The sequence below is a fragment of the Protopterus annectens genome, chromosome 1.part1 (assembly GCF_019279795.1).
Source record: "Protopterus annectens isolate FY-2018-M chromosome 1.part1, PAN1.0, whole genome shotgun sequence".
In the NCBI taxonomy this organism is placed as follows: Eukaryota; Metazoa; Chordata; order Ceratodontiformes; family Protopteridae; genus Protopterus; species Protopterus annectens.
Genome location: NC_056726.1, coordinates 487,837,965 through 487,848,578, shown reverse-complemented (window position 1 = coordinate 487,848,578; position 10,614 = coordinate 487,837,965). Strand labels below are relative to the sequence as shown.

The following is a 10,614-nucleotide window of genomic DNA, read 5'->3' as shown; positions in this document are numbered from 1 at the left end:
TGAGATCACCCACTGTTAGGGTGTTTGGTAGGACCTTTATGTTTCACATGCAACATACCTATAGGTAAACACTGTTAAGTTTTGCAATTATTCATTTCTTTACCCTTTGTGCAACACACTGCACATGAAGTTAGAGCAGTCTTGTGCTCTGCATGCCCAAACTAATATGAAATTATATAATGCGACTGTTGTGTGGTGCAGTTGTTTCCACACTTTCACATAAATCAAACAAAGAGGATGCAACCTGTTTTTCCAAAAAATTTATTTTAACAACACACTCTTACATGTGCAATGGATGACGTTGTACGGGTGAATTGTGCAACAGAAGACAGTACATTAATAGTCATACACACAGGAAAACTATGAAATGCATAGAATGTGAACAACAGAACAACTGAATGACTATGGTATTGTGACAGTATTTATGTCTAAAATCTGGTGGGCCGGAAACCTGTGTAAACACCATTTGCATCCGGATATCTGTCACGAATTCTCCAAACACAGCAGCTGGGAATGACTCTCCTGTTTCCAGTCCCTAAACGTCCATGACGCCACACAATGTATTGACGGTAAGCTGTATGTCTGTACCTTTTATTTTCATCTGCTTCCATCGGTAGTCCAAATAATGACCGCCGGTATGCTTCAGCCGTCTGTAGGACACAACGCTGGAGGACACACAGATGCATTTCCTGAGTGAAACAGAGAACAGTTATTACTTTCGACTGCAAACAGTGCATTCATTAATGTTCTTTCTACAATACAGTTGGGCCATGCACTACATGGTACATTGAAGTGTGTTGCTCACAGTCTGTCAAAGTGCAATTCACACATATTTTAGCATTGTCTGTATCCATTGCCCTTCCAAAGCAAAACCTCTGTGGTGAAGGACTCTTTAGTATTCCACTTCACTTTCCCATATGTAGTCAATGTGGTAATAAATGTGGAAATCAACTCTTACTCAGTGAATAGGTAGCTGTAGTACTGATGCCATGCTGCCTGTTCTCTTATATTGTGTAGTACATGTGACAGACACACTTGGCATACATGTGTTCACATATCCTCAAAACCACATGTCTCAACTGTGTCTATGGTGAATGTTACAGCCTTAAAAATGCTGATTGAGGGCTATCAGTATGCACACCTTCCTACGCTTTGTCATGTCTACACATGCTGTGAACGTCTGAACTCTCAACCTCTTCAACTTATAATACTTACCTAGTTATAAATAAAACAAGAGTTATGGCTTTAAAGGAGGGGAAATGTGCATGTATTGGTCACCGAAAGATATAATGAATGCCATTACGTATCATGCATTACCTTGAATTTTCTGAAAGGTCTGAATTATGAAAAGCAAATCACTGTCATTCCTTGCTAAATTCCGCACTAATTGAATTGTCAAAAATGTCAGGGAACACCACAATAGTATGACATAAAATCACAGTTATGTAAATGAAATCCTGACCTTCTCTGCATATCTATACACTTTTTATAGGTATGTCAAGTACACTCGATTGTCCTGCAATGTATACTGCACTTTTTTCCAATTCATCCATTTCCTCATAAATTCAGCACTCTGACTCTAGCAAACACTAACTTATATGTATTACTTACTTGTGACGAGGAGATGCAGTTCTCTGGAGTCATTCTGCAGCACACACTTTCGATGACCGTCGGCATGTGTTTACAGCGGTTGCATACACACCAGTCAGGAGCATCCGGACTATGTTGATTTGTAACTTCTGGACCATGTAGGAATCCACTGTCAAGGACTTCCAGAAGAATGTCTGGATTTCGCTCAGCAATTCTTACACATATTTTTCGCAGGTCCTCACTGCCTAAAGCACGAATTCGGTCCTTAAAATGGTAAATATATTCTTGTTACTGACAATTGTAGGAACTAATGTCTAACTGTGTACATGATCATAATAGACATACGGGTACAATATATTCAATGCAATTTCAATCAAATACACCAACATAGTTGTATCAGCATAACATGTCATAAACAAAATAGTTCAAGAACTAGTCCAATGCCTGAAGGCTGGCAATGGTCCCATTAAAACAAAGGACTTGCCTGTGTTACTGAGAAAACCAAGCAGGCCTGCTGGCTTCCTCCACAATGTAAACCTCCTTACTTCTATGTAACAGACATATCGGCAAGCTAGACTGCCCTGATGTAATTGTAGAAATGCTACATTAATGGTTATTCTTAACATTATTAGGTAAGTGTATACTTTTCAGTTGTGATGCAGAATCATTGCCATGCCTAATGGTTCAAAGTAAAATTACAGCAGCAGATGTCAATGGAAAGGTACTTACGCACTTATAGAAAATAAATATTTTACAGTATATAAAAATACAGACAACTATTTTTTATGTGGTTTACATTTTTTTTCCAAAATGTTATTACTGCATATCTTCTGTCATGTAACTACAGCTATGAGCAGTTATTTACACAAAGAAGTGCTGAGCTTACTTCCAAAGTCCCTTGTGTGTCACATCTACTTGCTGATGGAGTACACATTTGTCTGTGTTCTGTCATACGTTGTCGTCGTCTACGTTGTCCTGCACCTGTGGAAACCCTTGTTGCAGTCCTTTGTTCATTAGCAGAAACAGACCTGTGGCACTTTGTACCTGCCAATGTCTTACCCTTCATGGTTTTCTGTGGAGGAGTCAGATGAAACAAGTATCTGGTTAAAATTCGTCAATACCTTAAGTGTCATTGTTACAATAGTCGACAACACAGATTTCTTGTTCCATATAGGCCATTTTTATACAGCATTAGCACCATTACACAACCTGTTTTATGACAATGTTTCCCTGTCTGTGCCTCTTCCGTTTCAGAGTATTTCAATCACTGGTTGGTGCAGTACAGCAAACATAGGAACCGTGAGACTTTTATATGTCATCATCCATCACATTAACCCCAAGTACAATCTACATACAACCAGCTTATGATGCCTTTCAGCATTGCTACTTCCTCCTGTAAGTATTTGCCATATGCTGCCAAAGGATGTTGACCACTAGTCCAGAATATCCGGCTAGTCATGACATAGTCATTACATACCAAACACACTATGCAGCCTTTAAAAATTATCACATTATACAGGCAAATCACTTCACATGGGACCGGTGAACAATAATGTGCACCCTATTCATGTGAAAAAAAAAATCAATCTACTCATCTCCTCCTGTAAAAGCTCGATGGTCCTACTTGATCTGGGTGAGGATTACGTCACCAAAAAAAGTCAAGTTACATGGTGTTAATCATGGTTTAAATATACTGCGATCAGTATTATTTACAAGATGACAAGAGAATTGAAAGTCACATTTGGATAAATGAGGTTGCATGCTGCGAAGGTGCACACATAGCCCGGCGCGTAGAGGAGTTACTCATGAGTAAGGTGCGAGCTACTCCAGAGCAGCTTTGGAGATTTCTGTTCTAGGAGTTACACCCAAAACAGAGAAACTTGAATGAGATGCACATACTGCTAATGCTGCTGGAAACAGCAAGTCTATTGCATGCAGTTGTGAGAGACAAAAATTGAGTCAAGTCCATCTGGTGCATCTTTATGCCTATGATTACTTATTGGCGTACAGACAACACAAGAGAAAGTTGAGTGAGGAAAAAATAAGCACCATGCTTGGGCGGGCAACATCAGTATGACTGTACTGGGAATGATTGATATTTACAAAGAGGAATGACAGCTCAGATTCTGTTAGTTTATTAGCTGGGTGTGACACACACAAAACAGGTACAGGTGTGCTACATAGACTCATACAGAAAATGGTAACTGATTTTGAATAAAGCCAGTCAAAGAAGCCCGGAATTCATTTGTAGCAGCCTACTGTCTGAACATAGAGGCAGCAACACATAACAGAATAAATGTGTCTGCTAGTAAAGGAGACTGGAGAAGATATTTTGCCCTAGAAGAACTGTTGCCCCATTTCTTCCTTGCTTACAGTACCCCGCTTACAATTATTGACCTGTTCAAAAGCTATGTAACTATCTCTTGAAGTTATACACTATACAAACTGCCTGTACACACTTACTCAGTCTCTTGTATATATCATGTATACCATGACTATTTACTCTTCTGTTTGAATCAGTAATCATGTCATCATTGTACATTATCTTCTGTTAACTGCTGTAACATCCTCAAAGTAAAATAAGTACTGGGGCCAGTTGTAGCAAAAGCTAATTTGGAATTTTGTCTTGCAACCTTTCTCCCTGCATCTCCACTGAGAAGGCATCTATCCATGGCTTATAGATTTAAAAACACTGAAGTGTGAAAATATGTACTACGGCTACTTATACAGCCACTCGTACATATTTACATAATTCAGTGTTTTTAAATCTGTCCCTAGCTACTCCATCCTGAGACTTATTGTGTGCCCATATCTGTTGTGGCACTCAACTCCAACTTACCTGTACAATTATTAACCTTAGGTGTTAGTAAGTACCTGTAGCACAGGGTTTACAATAGTATCTTCCTACAATTTCTATAACAGTAGGCAGGCCATCATTGGGAGAGATCATTTCCAATTTCCACACATTTACAAGACTAAAAAATCTAAATCTGAAACGGTATACTGACAGAAATGTATCACTGATGTGACACAATATATATGTGTTATGTTTTAAAGTGCCTGATGTCTTACGATGAACCTCTGACTTGCACATGTAACATTATTTTAACACTTAATGGTTTTACGACCAGAGTTAGTATTTCCCAACCATTGAGGTCCATCACACTTGTCACAGTGTTACTTGCATGCCACCAACTTCTTTGGACCCAAAATCAAGAAATAAGATATAAAGAAACCATGAATGTCTTAGCGACACATTCTTATTAATTCACTGTATCCATGATACCCACAGAGTGAGACTATAAAAATGCTGGTGTGATGGTAAATGTTTACCTCCAGTATCAGCCCATGGTAAGAACACTCACACTGCCTATGTGAGAACTGAGACATTTAGACTCCATAGAAAAAGTAGGTGTACAACAACCTTGTTGGGCACTCCCATGCTGTTAGGTACCACATTCAGACTGTGGAAATGCCTGTGCGTTTGTATGAATGAAAACCTTTGTAGAAAACCATTGGCTGAAACCTCTGCATAATTCAACTTGATCATGACTGAAGAGGAATCATGCTATGTTTCTGATGACCTCATTGTGGAGTAGGCATAGAAAACCAACAAGCTGACATCAATATTACCTGCCGGAATACAAACATCCACCAACATGTATAAGTGACAGTATTATCATTCCTACACCAAGATAGTTTACAGTGATCTTTGAACATTCTCAAATTGTACAGCAGATTAGTTTAAGAGTACAGGCCGTACTGACAAAAGAGTGACAAACAGAGAGACAGAAAAGTAACTTTCCCTTCAATGGTGCAACTGCACTTCACCCTCCTTCATTGGAACATGTTGACAATTCCACCTTTGTGCCCATTTACACCACTTGTCAGTGACAAATCATGGCTCCTTATCATCAAGTGCTTTCATTCATTTCAGACGTGAGACATGCTCCTCAATGAGAAGGTTGGTATCTGGTGGTGGGAATGGTGCTATTGTGGACTGGATGCGTCTTGGGTCGTCTTCTTTCAATATGGAGCGTGCTACGACACTGCTAGTGCTGGTCATTCGGTTAATCAATATCATCTTTTTTAGATCACGGAAATAGCTGTAATCTTTCTTAACTTTACAACGAGTTATGGTCCACCGTGAGCTTTTCTTATTGAACTTACGAGAATACCTGAAAAAAGGAAAATTCAAAATGAGGGTTACATTTTGGAATCACATAGCCCGCTTTTCGTTAGAGCATGATAGCAGCATTATACTGGGCCTGAACAAAACTGGGCTTATACACACAATTAACTGCTGCGTGTATGGCAATTATCCTATCTGTTTAAATACTCTTTTTGCTTTAGTAATTAGATCACTGACAGTTCAGCCTGGCACAATATTTGATCTAGAGCCAGACTCTCATGAGTCTCTAAGCTGCCATATCCAAATGTATCAGAGAGTGAAAAAAAAAACATTGCCAGACTACTTTAAACTGTTACACACAGTAGGTATTCCACAACCCGAATATTGCTTGATACAGTACATATTACTGACCACTACTAACTATTTACAATTAATTGTCCAACAGTAATTGACTGATAAAATAGGTAGTACTTACACCACATTACCATGCTGATTTCTCATGTATGGCCTTCCAACATGAATGTTGTGATCAATTGCTGCGAGGTAATTTCTGGCCCGAAATACTGGGAATGTGTAGGAGTTCCTTTTCGAAGCATACATTAATATGTGCTGGTGAAATTGTTCCAGTTCAGCTGTGTGCCTGAAATGGAAAAAGATTATATGTGTGACTATTATTAATGTATAACTTGTACATCCCATTTTGTGATAGTTATGACGATTGGCATTGGAGAGTGCTGATCCTAATGTTTTCTGTCAATAATACAACTATTACTGTAATAGTCATCAGCTGACTTTGATCAGATCTACCTGGGCCATTACCACAAATGGCACAGAGCAATAGATAAAGACATACATTTCAGAATCCCATTTGGAAACTAAATGCATTAATGAAGGTCACAAAGGGAAGCACACAGTGTCAACACAATGACATAATGCTCTTAGTATTAATGCTTGAACCAGTAATCAGGTAGCTTCATCCATACGACAAAAATGTATTAAACTACATACATATGCAACTGAAATATTAAGTGAACGGTATTCACACACAAGCTTTCACAGCTGCTGACAATTTCTGTTCAAATACTTTGACACAGGCAAGGAATGTTCTCTACCTGTAGCTCAAGTAGTAGTGGACGTTTTTGAATAATTTGTCGTCATAAACAATTTCTTCCAACGCTTTATGTGCAGGACTGTCTGGCTCAATCCATGGAATAGTTCGCTCTTGGCTAAGTTGTTCGTGCTCACAGTTACAGACTGCATCTTCTCGGCCATCTTGTGTGTTCCACTCATGCTCATCAGTCACATGATGTAAAATGCCACTCCATCTCATCTGCAGAGGGAAAGGACAAGTACAATAGTCATCAAATTGCAGAAACTATTGATACAGACTGGTATGCAATACACAGCAAGGGCATGTATAGATCAAATTTACCATAAATTGGTCCACAGTCTCAGATTGTTGACAGCAATACCAGAAATGGTTCGTTATTTCCTTGCACCACTTTCGTAAAACTCTGCATCCACGTCGTTTACCAGCCTGGAAAAAATTAAAAAAGGTGTAGCATGGCTGAAAGACAGTAGAAAACACATGTAATGGGGGTGTCACTTAGGACTGTCATCCTTGGTAGCATTTTACCTGTGTAATTCTTTTCCCCAGATTTTTGGCTCCATGCCACACGTCAAACGAATGCTTTATTGTGGAGAACTGAGTCCCTGTGTGAGTAGAAGCATGAATCATTGTGATGGTCAACATCAGCAGTGCCACTATCTCTATGTTACATGTGCCTTAAAAGCATAAGTTAAGTAAACCTGTTAAGGCACTTGTATGAGGAGCCCTTGTCCACCCACAGTCCACGGTGGCAAAAGCAAGATACGTTATGTAAATACTGATGAACTACCCGTTTATAACACCACAGATATGACTGTAATGCAAAATAAGTACTTACAAGCATATGTACAAAAGGATTAAGAAAGTTAAGTCAAAAATAAACATGCTGATTGCTAGCCATGTCAGTCAAGCAGTTTAAGTAGTCATGCACTGTAGTGCACTCTACAACAATTCGGATAGAGTGGCCACACAAAGTTTATGCAAATCTGAGCTAATAATTGGTCATGCTAATTTGTGCATGCAAAGTAAATACTAAATAGGTGTACATGAAATAACTGTCTATCACAGAATTTTCTTACATTTGGCAAACTCCACACCATGCAGTTTACATTGACTACAATAGGTATATAGAGCAGGCGCATGTGAAAGATGCATCACAAGTCAAGACAGTAAAGCTGACACTATCTTAGGATGCTTACGCATTATTTTAGCTATTTGTAGGTGTGCATCGGTAACCACTTCCTCCACATGAACTTCATGCTGCAAAAGGATTTTCATGCACCTCTCAAAGGCAAATTTTTCCATTACAGTTGAATTTAATTCCGTTTCACGCTTGTCTATGACTTGTACAAGTATAATTTCTTTGGTGGCAACATCCATGATTGTATACGTGCAGTACTGGGCCGAATGCCCTGGGCTGTCCATACGAGCATCACCTAGATGAATAAGAATACCAAAGACATTAGTTCAGAAAGAAGTGAGCAAAAGTGCATGTCATGCATACAGATTACAGTAATGAGTGTTACCCATGATTGTCACATTTGTATTTCGACGGTCTGAAAGCATCTTGCCAACCATGTCCTGCCAGTACTCCTCAATAACTGGTACTATGTAAAGTCTTTGATAACGGAAGAAAGACGACCGACTCATAATTGGTAAACCAAGGCAATTTGCAAGTAGTGAGACCTTGGCATAGTTATTTCCGGAGAGACAGGTTGCCGTAGCCAGCATCAGATCTCCAGCATTTAATCCATTTTTGAGTTGTGGCTGGCTGTTCCATCGGTACACATCATGTCCTGCGGAGCACTTCTAACAAATTGAAAGATATTGGCACATCATCAGCAAACTATAAGATACCATTCGTTTTCTGTCAGTTATCTAGCATATTTCAAATATCCAACAAAAAGAAATGTGATACTTATTTCAATTTAGTACTCTGATATTACAGTAACTGTAGTGTAGGGCATGCACAGGAGTAATTATCATTACAGCAACATCAGGTACATTACATGTTGCAGGTAATGCCACAGCTAATGTACTGAACACAACACATGTATTGTATGCAGTACACATGCTGCCTTACATAAGCACTGGCTGACATAAAACAGCCAAGTGTTTGTCATCCCCTGCTACTAATGGCTACCAATACATTCCACCATAATATGTTGAACAGTCTGTTACTAATTTGTTTATGGTGACTTTATGAGTGTCATTGTATTCGTAGTTTCAGGCTGCCTCACTACAGCAATACCTTCTATGATTAAGTTTGACATATGATGCAATGAGTTGTGTGGCAGCAAGTCTCATCAACAGGAACTGCATGATATCTGTAATTACCTAAGCTTGAAAAATTGTGACATAACTATACTCTGACTATTATCATGAACTGTGAAAATCACTCGAGACTAACAGAAATAGTATTAGTTCAAAGTGTTGGGCACTGAGGTAATGTGAAAACCTTACCCATTCCAGTCTGAGGCAAGATCCTGACATTGAACTGGATAGTGAAACCTTTGCTCTGCATTTGTGACAACGGTGGGAAATACACTTTCGAGCAAGTTGAAGAAGTTTCTCCTGATACACCAGCAGCACTGCAGCCTGTGACAGTGATTGAGCTTCACTTTCATAATCATTAGTCACAGTTGATGTAGCATCAGATAGATCGAGCCTGTCAGAATCGCATCCTTCTTCAAACAGTTCAAATTCATTGTCAGTATCATTGGAATGTTCAGCATCCCTGCACAAAATTAATGTTGGAGTAAATGGCATGATCTTAACTACAAAGTAGAAGGGATGATCATAATTACAAAGGAGAATGGATGAAGACGAGATGAACTATTACTGACATGACAAGAAACACATAAACTGATAATGTAAATAAAACATCAGCATAGCTGTACCAGTTTGAGTGCTCCGGACTGGAGACTAAAGAGTCCACTGTTCCTGAAAGGTCTTCTTGTGGTGCATTGCTGGTCCAATTAAGACATCTGCATATAATAATAATGATATTTTTTGAAATGCTTGTAGGTATTGCCTGACAGGTATGAGTATTATGAACTTGCAAAGTAGAAGAGATAAGGGTACCTACCTTGCCACAGACCTAAGTCCCACTACTTTATCCGGACTGCGATCTGTTGACTGTTCGGTAATTACAGTAGTGACTTGGACTGGTTCTTCACCTGATAAGCTTTGCTCATGATCGACTGAATTGTTTCTAAAAGGATAAATATGGAAAATTAGTATTTAAAACTTTAATGTTAGCCAAGGTGGTGCAGCGTTAGCATTGCTGCCTCACACGAAGAGGTTCTCTCAGCTGGAGTGCCTTCTGTGTGTAATCTGCATGTCCTCCCTTTGGTCGACTGTAGTTCGAAAGACATGCGTAGAATGGACATCCCTTGGCTGAGGTTTGGGCGTAGAGCTGGCACCTTGGCACCAGTAAAAAATCTGGTGCCAATCTGCCAATTATTAGCAGACTGGAGTAATGCTGTGTGTACCCCCTGACCGCGAAAAGATGAAAGAAGAACACGTATTTACAACTGTAATCTTTCATGACTGCAGAAGTCAAGTACATTGCATGTGTTCCCTGTCACTGATACTTGCCCTGTCTTGTCGTAGTCTGCAGTCGTAGCTGTTATCGTGGTGGAAGACAGTATTGTGCTCTCATCCAAATCATCTGAATGCTTCCGGAAACACACTGGTGTGGAATGCTGAACTGGAGGAAGTCGCTCATTATACTGCAAATCTTTTTCAGTGGAAGACTTGTCATATCTGCAACATAGTAACG

At 39.3% G+C, this 10,614-nt stretch overlaps 1 protein-coding gene across 1 annotated transcript in view; it reads right to left on the bottom strand.

Annotated features, from left to right (window-relative positions):
* Nucleotides 1-245: 245 nt before the first annotated feature.
* LOC122805975 (P2X purinoceptor 7-like) overlaps nucleotides 246-10,614 on the bottom strand; it is a 41,305-nt gene continuing 30,936 nt past the window's right edge. Inside the window, exons 2-4 of the mRNA XM_044076217.1 lie at nucleotides 2,477-2,662; nucleotides 1,612-1,854; nucleotides 246-689 (exon numbers count right to left, since the gene is read on the bottom strand). Coding sequence (XP_043932152.1) covers nucleotides 429-689; nucleotides 1,612-1,854; nucleotides 2,477-2,656 — 684 coding nt within the window. The 5' untranslated portion in view covers nucleotides 2,657-2,662 and the 3' untranslated portion in view covers nucleotides 246-428. The remainder of the gene's footprint in view (nucleotides 690-1,611; nucleotides 1,855-2,476; nucleotides 2,663-10,614) is intronic.